At 39.2% G+C, this 19255-nt stretch overlaps 3 protein-coding genes across 3 annotated transcripts; 2 read left to right on the forward strand and 1 right to left on the reverse strand.

The window, feature by feature from the left end:
- The first annotated feature begins 105 nt into the window (after window positions 1-105).
- On the forward strand, window positions 106-2710 carry LOC133523750 (actin-related protein 2/3 complex subunit 1A-B). Its single transcript, XM_061859456.1, has 3 exons — window positions 106-295; window positions 372-453; window positions 1643-2710. The coding sequence occupies exons 2-3, from the start codon at window positions 381-383 to the stop codon at window positions 2692-2694; spliced, it is 1125 nt and encodes a 374-aa protein (XP_061715440.1). The 5' UTR covers window positions 106-295; window positions 372-380; the 3' UTR covers window positions 2695-2710.
- On the reverse strand, window positions 2706-12215 carry LOC133523749 (brefeldin A-inhibited guanine nucleotide-exchange protein 1). Its single transcript, XM_061859455.1, has 3 exons — window positions 11834-12215; window positions 6116-10959; window positions 2706-3716 (listed from the first exon to the last, which is right to left on the reverse strand). Exons 1-3 carry the CDS (start codon window positions 11955-11957, stop codon window positions 3573-3575), a joined length of 5112 nt encoding a protein of 1703 aa, XP_061715439.1. The 5' UTR covers window positions 11958-12215; the 3' UTR covers window positions 2706-3572.
- A 299-nt stretch (window positions 12216-12514) lies between these two features.
- LOC133523751 (mitotic checkpoint protein BUB3) lies at window positions 12515-18019 on the forward strand. Its single transcript, XM_061859457.1, has 6 exons — window positions 12515-13038; window positions 13404-13628; window positions 14633-14791; window positions 15078-15189; window positions 15645-15777; window positions 16731-18019. Exons 1-6 carry the CDS (start codon window positions 12826-12828, stop codon window positions 16885-16887), a joined length of 999 nt encoding a protein of 332 aa, XP_061715441.1. The 5' UTR covers window positions 12515-12825; the 3' UTR covers window positions 16888-18019.
- Window positions 18020-19255: the final 1236 nt, after the last annotated feature.

Below are 19255 nucleotides of genomic sequence, written 5' to 3' on the forward strand. Positions count from 1 at the left end.
CATGTATTAAATTATGTAAAGTGATAAGTGGTGAGGTTTTTATTTATGTCTCTAACAGCTCAATGCTGTCATAATCGCCGAGTTGGGTGTTTTCTTCCGGTGATAGAATTTTAAAATTTCTTAATTATCATCGCATTTCTTGTATTATTTATTGTTATTTCTTACTTCGATTAGTTGCTGTTAGTATAAAGTTTTGTGGAAATTCGTGTTGACTGCCCAGAGTCCACGAATTTCTTATCTCTATTACACCCTTGCGGGAGTGTCGATATATCAGTGTTTCCTGTAGAAAGTGGAGGTAGGAATTCTGAAAAGTAAGCAATGCATGCCTGAAGTGAATAACGAGAATTATAAGTTTTAATTTCTCATTACAGGCTGTAAAGATGTCTCAAACGCTGACATTCGGTGACTCATGCGCTCCAATCACTTGCCATGCATGGAACAAGGATAGAACTCGTAAGTGTTCATTATTGTATTCTCGTTATTCTTGTAATACATTAGGAAAGCATGTACTTATAATTCAAAAATAAGAGTACTTGGTTAGGCTGGTACTTGATAAATAATACTGAAGTTTTGAGTAAATGCAGCATTCTATTGGTATTCCTTTCCCTTTTTATCTGCCACACTTTTTAAAACCTACACTGATGAGGTCCAAACAAGGATAAACTTATGGAAAACCCAGCACTATTCATTAGGAACAACCCAGCAACTGCTCTATACCCAACATTGAAATAGAAATTTTCCTTCCTCATAGAAACAAACAGTTAACAATAGTTTTTGTTAGTAATTTTATTTATAAACACTTTCGGTGCCGGGCGCCTCCTTTCCAGTTCAAAATGAACACACATATATGTTCTTGGCAGTGAATGTGTTAACTTATATTTTATTGTTGGGAAGTTTCTGATAAACCGCATGAAAGGTTGCCAGAGCTCAACGAGTGTGCTGAGTGTTAGGGTCAGCAACGCACATGTAACTCCTCTGGAGTTGCAGGTGTATGTAGGCTGCTTACCATCAGGTGGGCCATATGGTTGTTTGCCACCAACATAGTATAAAAAAATAATTACTTTTGTATTAAGTAGAAATGTATTTAATAAAAACAATGCTTTGAAGAAATTTGGACTTTTCTTGTATTTCTAAATTATTCATGTTTGGCAATGAGTCGGTTAATGTGTCATTCTTAGCTAAGAGGTACCACTGTGTCAGTTGTAAATGGGTGGATTAACTTTTTTCATTGTAAATCTGTCCCATCAGACAGTAGACAATAGTGGCATAGTTTGGTAGAAGAAATGGAATATTCTACTAATATGCTAAGTTGATAACCAATTATGGCAAAGGCTTAAAACGGAAAAGACCAGGCCACCTGATTGCTGTTTTGGAGACATAGAGACTCCTGCCTAAGAATGTCACATATCTGATAACTAATACAATAAAAAAGGATATATATGGAACCAAAAGCCAAATGATTTTAATATATCTGTACATGGTGGGAAGAAGTTGATAACTCATGAGATAAAATAGAAGTTTGAATGCTAAGTAATTCTATTTTAAGTTCAAATTTCTTCAATGTTATATCTCGAGTTATCAACTTCCGCCGTGTACCGATATACTGTTAGTATTTTAATTGCTTCTATGTTTTTTTTTGCAGAAATCGCGTTCTCTCCTAATAACAATGAGGTACATATCTACCAGAAAGAGGGCAATGATTGGAAGCAAACCAACAACCTCGCCGAACATGACCTGACGGTCATGGGCATTGACTGGGCACCCAACACCAACCGCATCGTCACCTGCTCTGTCGACCGCAACGCGTACGTGTGGACCCAGGGCGAGGACGGCAAGTGGACCACTACTTTAGTACTTCTCCGCATCAACCGAGCTGCCACTTGCGTGAAATGGTCTCCGATGGAAAATAAGTTTGCTGTCGGATCTGGCGCCCGTCTGATCTCTATTTGTTACTTTGAGAAGGAAAATAACTGGTGGGTCTCTAAGCATATCAAGAAGCCTATCCGTTCTACTGTGACTACTCTGGATTGGCATCCAAATAATATACTGTTAGTTGCTGGGTCCGCAGATTTTAAGGTGAGGGTGTTCTCTGCTTATATCAAGGACATTGAAGACCAGCCTGGACCAAATGTGTGGGGTACTAAGCTGCCTTTAGGCCAGCTTCTTGCGGAGTTCCCTAATTCTCCTTCGGGCGGCGGCTGGGTCCATAGCGTATCCTTTTCTGCTGATGGCAACAAAGTGGCCTGGGTCGGCCATGACAGCTCGATCAACGTTGCTGACGCTAATCAGAAGAAGGAAGTCATTAAACTGAAGACTGAATATCTGCCATTCTTGGGATGCAACTGGGTGACCAACAACTCCCTTGTGGTGGCAGGCCACAGCTGCATTCCATTACTCTACTGCCATGATGGAAATGGATTGAAGTTTGTTGCCAAGCTGGATAATACTCAGAGGAAGGAGTCTGGAGGGCTTTCAGCCATGAAGAAGTTCCAAAGTCTTGACCGGCAGGCCCGGATTGAGACTAATGACACTTTCTTGGACTCTATCCATCAGAATGCTATAACTAGCATCAATTTGTACAAGGGCACAAAGGCTAATGCCAAGAAATTCAGCACATCCGGCATGGACGGACAACTTGTTATCTGGGATTTAGATTCCCTCGAGAGGTCCATTGAGGGTCTGAAAATTCAATAAAACAACACCAGATTAATGTATAATTTTATTCATAGGATTAACTATAGTCGCGTGCGAGCTCTGAATCACTCCGTCAGAAAATATAATATAGCATGAAAAGCGTGGGAACGAACGATCACAGTCAGATCAGTCTAGCCAGAAACAAGAAAAGCAGCGGTGGATTCAGCTCCCAGACAATAAAAACTTTCAAATATACAGAATAACACAATAATTTATAGGTACAACTTCTATAATACAATTTAAATTTTCAACTGTCGACAATGAAATAATTTATATAAATTAGACGTAAGACTACTCCCTATTTATAATAGATCACTTTTAATACTACTGAAGTACCGTCAATGTCACATTCAAATTTAAGAATCAACGAAACAGTATCATTTTTAACATCGAAGTTAACCTACAAAAATATAAGGCCATTTTGTTTACATTCATAAACTTCGTCACAAATATCATAAACAACAGAAAATATATATTTAATAAATAAATATACCTAAGCCAAATCTCCTATTAAATTTTTAAGATTATTGATGCCCATTTAATTCAAAACGTTTTTCCAAATCTTGGTCAAATAAGTAATTTAAAGTTTTACAATAAATAACGAGTCAGTGAAAATCTCATCTGTTGTTTATGATATCTTACATTATCACGATGTTTATCGCTGGCATAAATTTATCATGGTCAAGTTTCCGTAAATGGGCGACTTGTTAAAGATTCCCAAGCAGCAAAGACTTCATACGCAATTACTGGTAACATGCCTTCCACAGCATATTTTTTTTTACTTCAGCACTGTATTATGAGTATGGCTTGTCTGCCCGCAAAATACCAGCGATAAACAGAACGTGTTAGCAGTTTCGTTACTCGTAGCTAGGTGTCGGCTATTGCGCGCGCGCCTCGGTTATGCTGAACACGGGGCCTATGCGCAGGAACACGCGGCGCAGCACTGATCGCAGCTCGGGCTTGACGTCGAAGCATGTCACCTCGCAGAGCAGGGGATAGTAGCGAGACACGTGGGCTGCGAACTGGAATAAAAGGGGAATCTTATAAGTTTTGGAAGTCGTGACGTTGACTAATCCTAGTTTCCTTATATTTTTTTAAGATCTTCCGTTAGTTTTTGGAGATTGGTATATTTTTTGGAGTTATTATTATAACATCTATACTTTTTCAGGACCCTGCTGAGAGGAACAGAAAAAAAGGTCCTCTAAGCAGAAAATCCGACAAAAAGATGGAAAATAATAACTCTAAGTAAAAAGCCCAAAGTCTAGTTGTTCTTATTGCTAACCACAAACGGCTATTATTGATCGAATAGGGTGCGGATTCATATTAGATTACAATTACTGATATTTTAACCAGTATTCAGGGTAGTTCATTCCAATTGCTTACAGAGCACCGAGGAGACAAATGTTAAGGGCTGACCAGTATAAGCGAGCTCACCGATTACTTATAATTCTAAAACCTAATACCTAAGAAAGTACCTAATAACGGTAGGTATTACATTCTCACTTTACCAACTGTTACTACCACCCGCTCTTGCAAAACCGACAGTATCTACTAGTTTTTAACAGATCTATAGGTCACACTATGCTGGTTGCCAGTGAAATGAACTGTCGCCTGCGGTATATCCGGACCGATACGACCTTCAAGAAAAAGAGCGTACTCCCATCTTAAAGGCCGGCAACGCACTTACAACCACTCTGGTCTTGCAGGTGTCCATGGGCGGCGGTAATCGCTTACCATCAGGTGATCCGTCTGCTCATTTGCCCCCTCTATCATAAAAAAATAAATAATCGACTCTCCATCGCTTAACCAAGGCCAAGGATTCCAATATCTTCTTATTGCATTCACAGTCCATTAGAGTTGATTACTCGTGCCACTGGAGCGGAACTTACAAGACAGGCATGGACGAAGCGAGAGTAAGTTGGGTAAGCATGCATAATGTCTCTCGACTACCATCGCACACGCAGATTTTTTGCAACGATATAGCAGCGTAGGTATTTTAAGAATGCGTCGTTGCTGCTTCTCGCGTAAGGTATGGCTGCTATAGCAAACGAATCGAGTACTTAGATGGACCAGTATTCATGTGTCCTTGGGAGCTACCGTGAACATCAAAATTGATAGTGACAGAGATGGAGTTTAGGCGAATCAACATTTCTGAACTTTGCGGTAGGCGCACTGGAGATCCGTATACCTTATTCACGAGCTCTTTGAGACCAATTGTATGCGAGCGACTTTAATTAAGTACATTGCTGCAGTCGCCAATCAGCTATATAGGAGCGGCCGAGGTGCTTAAAATTTCTGAACGCGCACTCTGACGCCTCGACAATAGGGGCGTGCTCAGATATTTGTGAGCGCCTAGGCAGCTCCGATATATCTGATGGCGACTGTACCTAATAAGGCAAATCCATTTGGATACGGGATCGATATTGTAGCATTATAATGGCAGATGGCGCGTATAACCAGACCAAGATCGTTTTATTTTGTAAACAAAAGGAACAATGAATCCTCATTTGTTTGTTACTAATGTTACTTTACATATTCACTGACTCGTTGTTTTCATCGGATCGCTCCGCTGTAATAAAGTTACACCGTTTTAATCTCAGGCTTATTGTTTGTAGATCCAACTGCATCACAATTTATTATGACCGAATAACGTACAGATACTTTAAAGGTTTACGATGGGTTTTAGTCAGGAAACAGCCAAAAAGCGTTAAAACTATCCGTAGGTAAGTGTTAACCTCGATACGTGCTTAGCTGCAACAGCTATTTTCCTTAAAGAATTATCGATTCTCTAGGTACCTAAATATTTGCTGAAGATAAGCAAATTGTTACAACGCCTTATAAAATGATTGGTCTCGAAAGACTCGAAAGTTTTAAACGGAGCAACAGATTATAGAATATAAATTATAATGTCTTTAAAACGTGATGAAATTAGATGTAGTATTACTATTATCTACTTTGGGCATTAATTAAGGTTTTATGCTTAGATCGTCGACCACGAAGCCGGTATGAGATATCGGATAAGCCAGAGATAACCTAATAGATAATCTTTTAGTTCAGCTATACATTTAGACAAATTACGAATATTAACACTTGCTTTAGCTACGCCCAAGTTCCTTTTCGACCATAATACAACGTTTAGTATTCCCACCCAGACGTATTTTGACTAATAGGATTATAATTTAAATAAAAGAACGAGTAATTAACCTTTTCGAAGCCAACGACGGATATATCCGAACCACAGGCCCAACGCCAAAGGCACAGTCGCAGATCACAGAGCAACATATACCGAAATGGTTAAAAATTTAAATCGACTGCTAATTTCACTCATGGCCACTTTAGCAAGGTTTGTTCTGTAGTCTCGATCGGACGATCGCGCGAAATGTATTTAGGAAGTCTTATTTTATCAGGTTAAAGTACTCACCCTTTCATCAGGCATCTTCAGTATTCTCGTTAGTATCAGCAGCAGTATAGAAGTCCATGCGTCGCGATGTGCCTCGTGCTGTAGCGCCGCGAAGTACTCCAGCGCCTCACAGCACACCGACAACAGAAGCGCCTGCACAGGTCCCGCGTGCGCTCGTCTGGACTCGTCCCCGTGCATCTTGAACAACACCCTTAAAGCACAGGCCAAAGACTGCGTCTCCTGCTTCAGCATATTAGGTTTGACTGAACCTTTAAAGTTCGCTTTCCAGAGAACGTTACGCTGGGCGTTGTTCGTGTTAAACGTCTTTGCGAAACGATGGCTGCAGAGCAGACATTCGACTAGTCGTAGTAAATGCGGAGAGCTTAAAAGTCTGTACATTCCTTGCTCTTCTCGCTGGCAATCTTGGCCACTGCCCGGTGCCCCACCGGTTAGTTCTGCCGCTGCTAACGCCAGCGTTTCTGCGTCTTCTTTCCGAGATGTTGCAGGATAGAAGACTATATTGTCTATGGTTTGGATCAGCTCAAGTTGGACCACGCATTTGATTAAAAGGCTGTTGAATACGCGGTTGCTGGAACGCGCGTCGTCCGCTTGAGGTTTTTTAAGTATTCCGCGCGCGGGCGCCTCATCTTCATCTTCAGGTTTCCACGTTAACAGTGCTGAGGGTAGCGTGCTGTTGAAAATATCCAACATAATTTGGCAGGTATTGCTCCAAGTGGCGTCGTCGAATTTTGTTCCATTGGATATCACTAAGTTTTCTAAACAGTTGGTTCCCGAGCGGGCCAGTTGCTCGTTGTCTTGTTGCACACACCAATGTAGCTGAGCGTATAGTTGCTCGAGTAACAACGAGCCGAGAACGTCAAAGTATTGTGTGAACACATCTACAATAGCGTATAGTGCGTGGTTGCACGTCGTTGTCATCCACTCGTTCTTTTCCAACTGGTGTTCAGGCAGCTTCATGTTATCGAAGATTCGGAACAAAATGTTGAATAAGTCTCTCCACCAGTGCGGACGGAATGATTCCCCGTGGGTTTTGATGATTTCAAAGAGGACGGTGAGGCCTCGCGTGCGGACATCTAGTTTGCAACGACTGACTACACAAGAAAGGGAGAACAATAGCGGGAACCAACCGCGGAGCCATACTCTATCTTCTTCTGGCGCTCCTTGTTCCCCTTCGAGTCCTGCGTGCTCCGTGAATAGATGTGGAGATGCTCCAACTGCCGTCGCGCATGATCGTACAAGTCTTATAGCCTCCATGGACGTGTCAGGGAATTTAGCATTGCAAGCGAATTCTGACAGGCATTTGACTGCGTCTTGGAATGAATCTATCATAGCTGAGAACTGCTTTTCATAGAGCTCGGTTATTATTTTTCCTGTAGTTTGGAATGCTAAGTCAACTATCGCTTCGTCTTGATCGCTTGCAGCTAAATGGAACACTGAGAAAATGTTCTTCCAACCTGATTTTATATTGGGTGCTTGGGAATTTACCATTTGAGCGATGCAGCGGACCACCATATCTCTTATTGTCGGTGAATTATTTTTCTTCATAATATGCTCGAATGGCCTTAAAAAGTCTTTCTGGAATTTGAAATTGGCGAATTCTCCTTTTTCTATGAATTTCATCGATAGCTGCCTTAGCGAATCTACTGCGAAGAAGGAAATATCTTCGTTGCTACTGCAGCCTACTTTATTGAAGTGGTCGCCCAGCACTTGCCAAATACGAGACCATTGCAATCTGATTCTGCCCATGTTGTAGTAGGAAATCTCGACAATTTTCTGGAGGGAGAACATTCGAGGGTTTGTTGGATGGCTCAATTCGTCTAATGACACTTGACAGAGTGCTTTAACGAAGTCAACGATGGCATCTCCGTCAAGCCTGGTAGATCCAGTAAATATTCTGTCAACTGCGACCACCACGCTCTGTGAGCTTGTTTCGCCAATATGTTCTTTCACACTCGGATCTAAAGACATTAGACCGAATTTTAGAGAATCTGGTTGAGGTTTAATACCAGAGCTAGACAAAAATTGAGGCCGCACTCCTGTGCCTATGAACTGAGCTAATTCTAACTGAGAAATGCATTTGACGACGTCCAACCAACTCGATCCTAAGTAGTTTCCATCGGTGTGAGCTACTGTAATCAATGTTTTTATTGTGTCTATGTTCTTGGCTTTCATTTCTGTGATCGGTGAGTTCGCGGTCAGTAATGTGAATCGCGCTAAAGCTTGTACGTAAGCATCTCTTTCTAAAGACATGTGGAAAATGCAGGCGATGCGAATAGCGCAGCGGATACCATCCAAACATAGGGAGGCTATTTCTGGATCGTCACAATCTTGGAGTCCCACAGAAAAGGCGGCCAGGAAAGGAGTCCAGGCCATCTTAAACATTGGCCGTACATGCTCGACATGCTTTGCGGTTGTAAACGGTGTCTGAACGTGAGAAACAGACTCCATCAAATTCTTAGCGGCCGTGGAAATTTGCTCCATCTCCATGTTCCAAATAAACTTGCGTTTCTTTTCATTAGCGATCATATGCTTGCCCGGTTTAGATGTGCTCTTCATTTTAATTTCATGGCCAGCTATTTCGTCATAAATCTGCGATAGGTATTCACGCGGCAAGTCGTTATTGTCGCTTATACCGCTATTCAGTTTGATGTATTGTTCTTTTGTCATTTTATTCTTTACTTGTGGCGAGTGCAAATCAGTTGTTAGCATTATAATGGAAAACGCGAGGACGTAAACTGTGTCCGCACTCATGAACAAAGTGTTGCTTGGGTTGCATTCACAATATCGAGATGCGAATTTTTCCATAAGCCTGTCGATTTTCTGGGCTTCGCCAGGGAGCCGGAATCCTTCTAAGAAATGACGAAGAGCTGCTACAATGTCCATGTTTGAAAAATTAATGGAATCCACGTAAGCGTACATAACTTCTTTGGAATGATCGTCGTTTTCACCTAAAAATTCTCCAATGAAGGTTTTATCGAGTCGTTCGTCAGTTAGTAGCCACTCTGCTATTTCTTTAGTTGAGGTTCCCAACAAATTTTGTTCTTGAAGGAAAGCAACTCCCTTTTTCGGTTTCCGATTAAACAGGTCTATGCCTGTTTCCCAAACTTCTTTCTGTTGTTTTAATACTTCAAACTGTTCAGGGGAATCTAAGGTTTCCCTATTTCCAACATTGCTTGATCCTGTTGAGACCAAGCTAAGACTAGAACCTCCATGTGACTTGATGCTGTGATGGTCTGTGTCTTCCTTTACTGGTTTTTCTCCCAGTGTTGTTTGAAGGTTTGGGTTAATATAGAGCTCTTTACTCCACTCTACCATACACTTTAATATTGAAACGAGGCATTCCAATCCTCGGATACGCATTGACTTCTCTTGGTTAGGTGTAGCTCCTAACTCTAGAGCTTGTCTCCCTTGTGCTATTTTTGAAACATCATTGACTAGTCTTTGGAATAAGTTAGCGGCTGACAAATCGCAGTCATAGTTGACATATATATCTACAACACTTTGCGCATCGCCACAAATCCTCGTCAGGGCTTGGATAACCATCCATTTGTGTTCGAAAGACGAACTTGATGTCTCCAAAATATTCATAAAAATTTCCTTGAAAAATACTTCAATTTGCTTCTTTAGATGCACTTTGAAATTCTGGAGTAGGGCCAAAAAGATGGCCAATGACAGTTCAAATACTTCAGGTACAGAGCTCACTCCATTTTTAGACAGAGCTACACAAAGATACTGTTTTATAGCAGTGATAAACATTTCATTGTTCCTGAATACCGGACCAGCATTTTGAAGGATAGATAGTAGTAGGTGTAGAGAAAGGATTTTAGATCTCAGTTCATGTGATTTAGGATCAGGGGTGCCTTCAGGAAGGGGTTTCATGGACAATTTGCAAAGAGCTCTGAAAACTAGGAATGCATCTTTTTGTAGGATGTGTGTAAATTTTGCTGTGACGGAATTATCATTTTCTGAAGCAACATCAACACTTTCTTGAGATGGTATCCTTGTCATCGAAGATTCTGTTGGTGCTTGACCATTGCTTTCATGGGATATGCTGCCACTGTCTTGAGAATCTGGATTTTCATTATTTTCTGGACCATTTTGACTGATATCTTCAGCAGATTTTTTGAATGCTATTGTTACAGCATTGTCAATAACCGAGTCCACAATTTGCTTAGCAATAATCTTGGCTTCTAAAACATCGTCCATACTATCACTTGGGCCTGGTGTGATACTCTTATTTTCTTCACTGATGTGATTTGATTGGTCATCAGTGACAATATTCCCATTGGGAATTTTATGGTGTACTTCAGTAGTATCCATTTCTAAAGCCTGGTTTTCCATTTTAGTGAATATGACGTTAAGCATTTGTGTGAGGGTCGCCCGCGCCGTAGTTTGATTAATAAGATTCTTACTTGCTAAATAAATATTATAACATGTTCGGACGGCCAGGAGGACTGTGCCTTCATGAACCTCAACATGCTGGCTTGTGATTACGGTGAGGAGAGCTTTAATGATTTGAAGTTGAACTCCCTCATCAGTTTGAGGGCCTGTGAAGCATCCACAGATTGTCTCCACAATGCGGTCAATTAGCAACTTTCTTGGTGTAGTTGAATCAGGAACATTCCCTGTTAGATGACCATAAGCTATTAGTTTCTGGAGACAGTCAAGAGCCGTGACCACTATCCGGGATGCTTTGCTCTGGCATGCCAGCTCAAAGGGTAAGAAGTATTTTTCAGCTGTGATGATGTTGGATGCATCATTTTTGGGCAATGGGAGAGTACCTGATGTGGGACTCTCTGTAGTCTCTGGTTGACCTCCATTTTTTAATTCTGTTTTGATTTCCTCTGTAACAAAATGCATGTGTATAGTGAGACAATTACAGTACAATCTCTAATGCTGACACAAGAGAGCCGGATTACTGGATGTTAGATCAAATCTGCTTATTATATTGGTGTGTTTTATACTACTATCCTAAATTCAAAGAAAGTTGTATTGTAGTAGTTGTAAGGCATTTATAAAGATATTCATGAGTGACAATGTAAATGCACATAGTAAATTTGGTCATAGAAACTGAAAGTGTGGTAGCAACCCCTAAAACATATTTAAAAACTCTGAAAAAAAAAATTACATTGGTGTTTTATTGGCAGAGACTACATTAAGCGGGTGTCCCGTAGAAAAATATAACTTCAACGAAATAAGGAGCACCTTAGCTTGCACTCCTATTGTAGTACCAGCTTACTGAGTATACCAGACTATTGAAGTGCCGGATTACCGATTCTACTGTATGACACATTCTGTGTTTGTTGAATAATTTATACAACAGTGCAATAATGATTTAAATACATAGTTTTACATATTTAGAGCCATCTTAGGAGTGACATGACCTCATACACATTGTTTACTAATTATCTTGCTACAGATTGTTTAGTGCTAGTAAACCATTATAAACTAATTTGAATAGGTCTACATTTAATGGACACCGCATATTAAAGTGGTTCGAACATAAGTAGTAGATAGATTGTATTCCAATGACTTTGATAAGGCAAGCAGGTACCTCCCACCACTTTCACTCCCAAGGTCGTAATACATTTACTAAGTAATTAGACCATTAAAATTCCTCAAGTGAATATATTGTGCTAATCTAATTAGTGCAAATAAAATGCCCGTCTCTATACAATAATCCGATACAGGTTCGACAAGTGACAATTCGACACTTACCTAAAGCCACTTCACAGGACTTCTTTAGCTGGCTGTGATAGGACCTCTTTATGTCCTTATCGGCTAATATTTTCTCTAAAGCTCGTACTATAAACATTTCTTTAGTTTTCAGGTTGGTTTGCATCGTTATTTTATTAGGAAGTCACTCCATTCGTTCCCACTGGAATCGACTTTGGTGTGCGGTGATTCTGTTGATATTTACATAACTCAAAACAGGCACTATTGTATCGCGTTCGTAGATTTATTCACTTGAGTTAGAGTAGCACAAATGTAACATCACAAAACTTTATGCAACAAGCGATTTACTTAAAATCATTTCGAGACGGAATCTACGATTCCACAGTACGATTCACACCTCATCACAAACATGTCAAGTCAATAAAGTTGCGTTCAAGCTGTTATGTGTTTATCGATATTTCATTACTGCAGTCAACTTACGAACTACTGTTAAAAATAATTTAGACAATGTCATTTTAATCGAGTTAACAAATGTTAACTTTTTTGAAGCTTTTGATAAACTGGTTTTAATTGGATTTAGGTAATTTGAACATTAAATATAATATACTGATTTGAACGCAGCGTTATAAGTACGTCTTTAGTTAGCGTTTTGTTTTTCATAAAATTGTCTATGAATGAATACTTGTATTCTAACATCAGATTACTTACACGATCAATGTAGATTTGAATAATGCTTCTTAAATAAACTATCTATATAATAAACTGCATAATTATTTAATATCAACAAAATATTACAATAATTGAAGCGGAACGGAATACAACCGCAATCATAGCATAATAAAACGAAACGAAACGTCACTTAAGTCGCTAAACCGAGCCAAGCTCTGCGATTTCGTTGATTTCTTTATTGTTTTAGCTTTTCAACACCGGCATTGGCATTTATCGCTTATAATAAGTAACGTTGCCTTTTTCAACAGAACGGACAATTTTATTAATCAAAGTTACTAGACAAACCTAACAAAATTGCTTCCACAATGACAGTGACGCGGGTCGCGGAATCCCGCACCGAATTTAAATTGAAAAGTCTACCCGAAGACGTAATATCGAGTGTTAAATTTGCTCCTAAATCCAACCAATTTCTTTTGGTGTCATCTTGGGATTGCTCCGTGAGGCTGTATGATGTGAGCGGGAACGTGGAGCGGCATAAATACAACCATGAGCTTCCCGTGTTGGATGTCTGCTTTAGGGTGAGAAAGCTTTGTTTTTTTCTCCTCTATCCTGTATAAACTTCATATTGTTTGAAGTAGACTGCATGTTTTTGTAAGATAACATTGGAACCATCCTGGAACACTTTGCTAAAATTATAACCTAAATGCTGTTGTAAGGTCGTGATATTTTTTAAATACATGAATTTGAATTTAAAAAAGTATTGTTACTTTTATACATTTTTGTTTAATATGATACAGGTATTTTTAAATATAAACAACATAGGATGCCAGTTTCATTTATATTGTGAAGTTACTGAATAGTAAAAGTATCATTTGTGTAAAATATTTTTTTCTATACTACCATATTTAAACACAATGAAAAACTAATAAACAAATGTTTTCAGGATGCTGTTCACTCATACAGTGGAGGGCTCGACCAGACACTCAAGATGTATGACCTCAATGCAGGCTCGGAAACAAGCCTTGGTGAGCACAAGGGTGCTATCCGCTGTGTGGAGTATGCAAATGAAGTCAATGCTGTCTTGACAGGGAGTTGGGACGGAACTGTTAAAATGTGGGACAGCAGAGTACCAAATTGTGTTGGAACATATAATCAAGGAAATGAGAGGGTAATTGGTGATTTGTTTATTTTCCTTGTCTTCATTATGTTGATGTTGTGTGTATTTTTCGATGCTGCGGTATATCAAATTGAATTAGTAATATGCATATGTCTTTAAGCATGTGATAGCTATTAAACTGTTTGAAAAAATGCTATTTAAGTGTTAGTAATATATTTATAATATGTACAACATTAAATAAGCAGTTATTGAGGTCATTTACCCTGAGTAGCTATCGAAACCCCAATCACTGACTGTAAATACAGAAGGCGATTGTTGAAAAATAATCCTTGGGTCAAAAAAGGGTGACTATATAGATAAATTCTAATAATGCTTTAAACTATTTATTTAATAAGTCCACAGGAAAATCACATAACCCTTAAAACTTGGAAATAAGACACAAAGCATATAACTTTTGACTGTCTTTTTTTCTGATACAGAATCATTAGCACTTTTGCCAAATTAAGGGTTAACTCATACTAAAAAAGTTTTTGACCCCCTTTTTTTAAATTTAATTATATGGTGTATTTTTAGATCTCTTAAGTGGTAATAGGCGGGTCCACACATAGCGAATATACGCGCGTTTTCCTCGCCTGCGCGCGGCGCCGCGGCCAAGGCACGTCTACACTGGCTGGTTTGTGCGTGAGGAAATTGCCCCGCGCGTATGCTCGCTCTGTGTGGGCCCGCCTAATTAAGAAAACCCAATTTCACTATCTCTCGTAGTTTATGATTATACCTGACTGCATCAATTAAAATTTTAATTAATTTCTATTTCAAGAAGACGAACTGCTTGTATACATCATGTATACATACCTATACCATTCCTACTTACTGAGTTGCAGTATTAGCTAAGAGGTGTACAATCTTGTTTAAAATATTGTCAAAACCTTAAAGCTCTTCATGTTTAAAAATAGTAAGCTGCAAAACCTCCAACACACTTCATCAGTAGCTAAACTTACGAAATGAATATGTTCGATAATTTCATGATAGTTGAAAATCTATTTCTGTCCTTTTAGGTGTACACCATGAGCATAGTTGGCGAGAAGTTCGTAGTGGGCACGTCTGGCCGCAAGATCTTTGTCTGGGATGTCCGCAACATGGGCCACGTAAACCAGCGGCGTGAATCCTCCCTCAAGTACCAAACGAGATGCATCCGAGTCTTCCCTAACAAACAGGTATGTTTTTAAAATGTTTTACGGTAAGTAGCTTCCAATGTGGACTGATGAAACCCTTTCATTGTCATCTATTTCAACTTTACAACTTCTGCCTTTTTCCCTGCTTTAAAAAAATTATTGATTATTTGATTAATAAAATTTATATGGATTATAGGTATGCCATGAAAAATAGATTAATTGAATAAGACAAGTTTCCCTTCTGGGTTGAACAATTGGAAAGCAGTTGTGCAAAACAAACTCAGGTGAGAAGAAACATTTTTTATGTATTAACTATTCATATTTCCAGGGTTACGTGCTGAGCTCTATTGAGGGTCGCGTGGCGGTGGAATACCTGGATAGCAATCCAGAGGTCCAGAAGAAGAAATACGCCTTTAAGTGTCACCGGATCAAGGATGGAGGTGGGCATGGAGTTTGCACCCTGAACAGAGACCACACAACAACATTTTTGTACCTACATACTTGACATAGATTTGAAACTGTAAAAGCCATTCTAAATTTAGATTTATACGTACCTTACACTAAACCGCAGCCAAATAACACTAGACCCTACTCATAGTGTTGTGTTCCTGCCGGTGAGTACGGTTGTCAGAGCTCAACGAGGGTGTGGAGTGTTAGGGTCGGCAACGCGCATGTAACTCCTCTGGAGTTGCTGGCGTCCATAGGCTACGGAGACTGCTTACCATCAGGCGGGCCGTATGCTTGCTTGCCACCGACGTAGTATGAAGAAAAACCATGCTATTCTGACATGTGTGTGTGATTAATTTATTCATCATACGTTCCATTCACCTCTTCTGATTCGGAAAATTAGAACACCTCTTACTACACAGCCTTTGAAAGACAGTTTCTGTTCCAGGCTTAGAAAAGATTTACCCGGTGAACGCCATCAGCTTCCACTCCGTGTACAACACATTTGCGACCGGTGGCTCTGATGGCTACGTCAACATCTGGGACGGCTTCAACAAGAAGAGGCTCTGCCAATTCCACAGGTTAGTTAAAAAACATGAGTTCGTGCAATTCAACTGGGAAACCAGTAAGGTACTATGGTGATATGGTTTTTTCGACATTTCGAAATATTATAAAAAAAACCATACAACAATAAAATTATAACTCATATTCGAAATGTACAGGGTTTTGAAACATTTATTATTTCCAGAACTGCTTTTTGCATGACACCTAATAGTATTTTATACAAACGTGATTTAATAGAGAGCTTTTCAGTCGAGTACCGAAGCTTGCTGAGTTGCCAAAGTGAGGTACGAGATTGAAAAGCTTGATTATATAATTATTGTATACAATACTTTTTCTACGAGTCAATACGAATAATACTTTAAAGTAATAAAATCATACAGGTAAACAAGCCAAAAGTATATAGCAATTTAAGATACGCGAGCAGCCGCGATACCTTTATACTGTTACGCGCCCCGGCTGCCGGGATCCGGCTGGGTGGTCAACGACACCTTCTAGTAACTCATGAGGTCCTGGTACTTGTTCCTTGCTAAATTCAATTTTTAGACAGTTTTTTCTCGATTTTGGCCACCGTAGCCTACTAACAAGGTTAGCGGTTTTCGTAGTCTATGGATGTTGCTATATTAAGGGTGTCACATGTGCGTTTATGACTTATGAAGCAATTGTTTCTACTAAACAACCTAAAATAAATAATTCATTTGAGCTATCTTTTGTCTCGTCCTCTTCACCGCGGCGAGCTGTGATTGGTCTATGTTCATTATACTTGACTAAACCGTTTCGAAATGAATATTATAGTTGAGTTGGGAGCCCACACATGAAAAGTACCCAATTACAGTTTGGTATACGAAATCTTAATTCAACCATTACAGTCGACGAGTAGAAACACCTACTAATGGTTTCGCTAAGCTAGTAGCTGCCCCCTGTACTTGCCTACGCCCATGGTCTGTATCTATTAACAAAATGCTAATTCCAGGTACAACACCGCGGTATCCTCCCTGTCGTTCTCGGCGGACGGCTCGGCGCTGGCCATCGCGTGCTCGCAGCTGGACGAGTCGCAGCAGGAGGACCCCAAGCCCGAGGACACCATCTACATCCGATACGTCACCGACCAGGAAACCAAGCCGAAATGAGCACGAGTTTAGTCCAAGCCCGACAGACGACGACTAGTGATACGTTTTACATTTTTGACATGAACATTCAAGTAACATTATACGAGTATCTATTTTCCTTGTACGTTTTAGCGATTAAAACTGTACTTCGTTTTTTTAAAATTGGAAAGATCTCCACAGAAGTAAGTGTGTAGTTTTGATTAGGCCCTTTAATTTTTAATAATAATGAAATTATCTAATGCAGCATGGTCATTTGGTCAATACTCATAATTTACTTAAAAAAATTACCGTAAAAAGTGTCTGATTTGGAATCCACGAGCATACTACTGCGAAGTTCTTTCTTATAATAAAAAAACGAAGTATAGTAGAAGATTTTGATAGCCCAGATTGTGCGAGTGTTATTTAAACGTCATTAATGTCATAGAAGGTTGACGTTTAAAAAGAACACCTGCACAGTCTGGGCTATCAAAATCGCTGCCAACTTAGGTTGGTCTAACTCTACCAGAAATAAATTGTTACGAAATGTGCATGCCAAGTTTTATGTAATTTAAGCATGTCACTTTAAAATGAAAACGTTATTTCGATTGTATGGGACCGGCTTTTTGGCGGCGGGTTCCTGTGACTTATACCACGTGATCGTCAATACAAAAACAGAAAACATTTTTCCACTTCTAAATATTTTCCATTCACCATGATTTTTAGTATGTTATTGACACAAAAAAAACTAAGGGTACAAAATTTGCAAACCAAAAAAGTTTTTTTTTCACAAAAGCGAAACCTATAAACGTAGATAATATATATAATATATATCCTGAAGCGATCGACATCAAAATCAAAGTGATTTGTCAGTGAAAACAGTTTTCTCCCGAAATGGAATTTCATACAAAAATTACCGTTATTTCGTTAGATTCGAAAATCTATTCTTTCCTCTTAACTGACTATAGACTATCTGGATCTAGTTGTAATAAAGCTTATGAGTATTTGTTCAGTTCAGTTCAAAATTTCCTTGTAAAACATTTAAAATAAATCCTGAAAGCAACTTACGTTTTTGTGTTTTACAAGAGATTTGTTATCTTACTGTCGGGCGGTAGACAATGATGTGTTAAGTTAGCTATTATTTACTAAGTGATGAATAAACGTAAGTTTCATAATTGCCTATTGTTTTCGTGTGACAAAACCACATTTTCCTAAAAATCTACCTATAGTTCGTGTCCTCCACGATGACGCGCAGATTTGTCCAAACCATGTCAAAACCGATAGGGAAGTTTAAGTTAAATCTCAATGAATAGCGGTCTTTGATTAATTAGAAGTAAAACAATAAAACACACCATATACGTGCACGGTGCGCGTTTGTAATATACAAATATTTATAAGAGAGTTGCGTGAGATCGTTTTCAGAAATTCACTGTCGAAAAGCAGCTCGAATTTGATTTTAAATGTAACTGCTTTTCGAATGCAGGTAAAATGCCGCTGATCTCCTTACTTAACAAATACGGGGCACAAAATACTGGCCGGTAATAGGGTTGTTTCCACCTACAAATCTTAGGGCAGAATTGTATCCCAATTTTCAAAGAGCGTTTTGGGCGCGAAAGCATCCGTCAAAATATATTTTGTTCATTTAACATATTTAAAGCCGTTTTTAGTATAAAGTTGAATTTTAGGGCAACTTTTAGTTAATATAGAACGTAATACGAGCGTTTAAAAAAATTGGAAACAACCCTATTCCGGCCTCAGTAGATAGAGGGTTGCTTTTTTCGACAGTTTGGTACACGACAGAGGTTAATATGATTCTCATTTATTTAGTGGCCATGGGCGCACGGCGGCGTTCATATAAGGATTTGGCGTCGCGTTTGGTGGATCCACGGGTGACCAAAAGGCTGGCCAGTATTTCGCCTAGATAATTAGCATTGCCATTCAATGGGAAAGTGCCTGCTGGCGGCGAGTTGGAGGGTGTTTTTATAGGTAGCCTGTTGCAGATTTGACCGCTGTATTGTTTTACGACGAAACCTGTAGCTGTTCGTCAGTTTTTATTCACCTGACGAAGCCTGCATTGCGGATATAAAATAATGGCCCCGGAATACATTTATCAATTATTTAATAGACACTACTGGATCATGTGATTTACAATACAATATAAATATTCTTTATTGCTCACCAATTTGAAAAGAACATAATGACATACAAATTAAACACATTGACTATGGTAGACAACGTAACGTAACGTGATTTAATGATGGTATGGACAATTATGGTAAAAGTCCAGCCAGAGGTTGTATATAGTTTTTGTTTATTTCACGGTGAGAGTGTACCTTAGGCAGAGATCGGAAACCGGTATTTTTTGTATGGGAACGAAAACGGTATTTTTTCGTTCTGTGTTAATTCTTTCATT

The sequence above is a fragment of the Cydia pomonella genome, chromosome 12 (genome assembly GCF_033807575.1).
Source record: "Cydia pomonella isolate Wapato2018A chromosome 12, ilCydPomo1, whole genome shotgun sequence".
Classification (NCBI taxonomy): domain Eukaryota; kingdom Metazoa; phylum Arthropoda; class Insecta; order Lepidoptera; family Tortricidae; genus Cydia; species Cydia pomonella.

Excerpts from the sequence above, each read along its gene's own strand:
- LOC133523750 (XM_061859456.1), top strand. The coding sequence starts at position 381 with ATGTCTCAAACGCTGACATTCGGTGACTCATGCGCTCCAATCACTTGC. Across the intron at positions 454-1,642 it reads ATGGAACAAGGATAGAACTC|AAATCGCGTTCTCTCCTAAT; the intron begins GTAAGTGTTCAT and ends TTTTTTTTGCAG.
- LOC133523749 (XM_061859455.1), bottom strand. The coding sequence starts at position 11,957 with ATGCAAACCAACCTGAAAACTAAAGAAATGTTTATAGTACGAGCTTTA. Across the intron at positions 10,960-11,833 it reads GTCCTGTGAAGTGGCTTTAG|AGGAAATCAAAACAGAATTA; the intron begins GTAAGTGTCGAA and ends ATTTTGTTACAG. Across the intron at positions 3,717-6,115 it reads TGAAGATGCCTGATGAAAGG|TTCGCAGCCCACGTGTCTCG; the intron begins GTGAGTACTTTA and ends CTTTTATTCCAG.
- LOC133523751 (XM_061859457.1), top strand. The coding sequence starts at position 12,826 with ATGACAGTGACGCGGGTCGCGGAATCCCGCACCGAATTTAAATTGAAA. Across the intron at positions 13,629-14,632 it reads ATAATCAAGGAAATGAGAGG|GTGTACACCATGAGCATAGT; the intron begins GTAATTGGTGAT and ends CTGTCCTTTTAG. Across the intron at positions 15,190-15,644 it reads TCACCGGATCAAGGATGGAG|GCTTAGAAAAGATTTACCCG; the intron begins GTGGGCATGGAG and ends TTTCTGTTCCAG.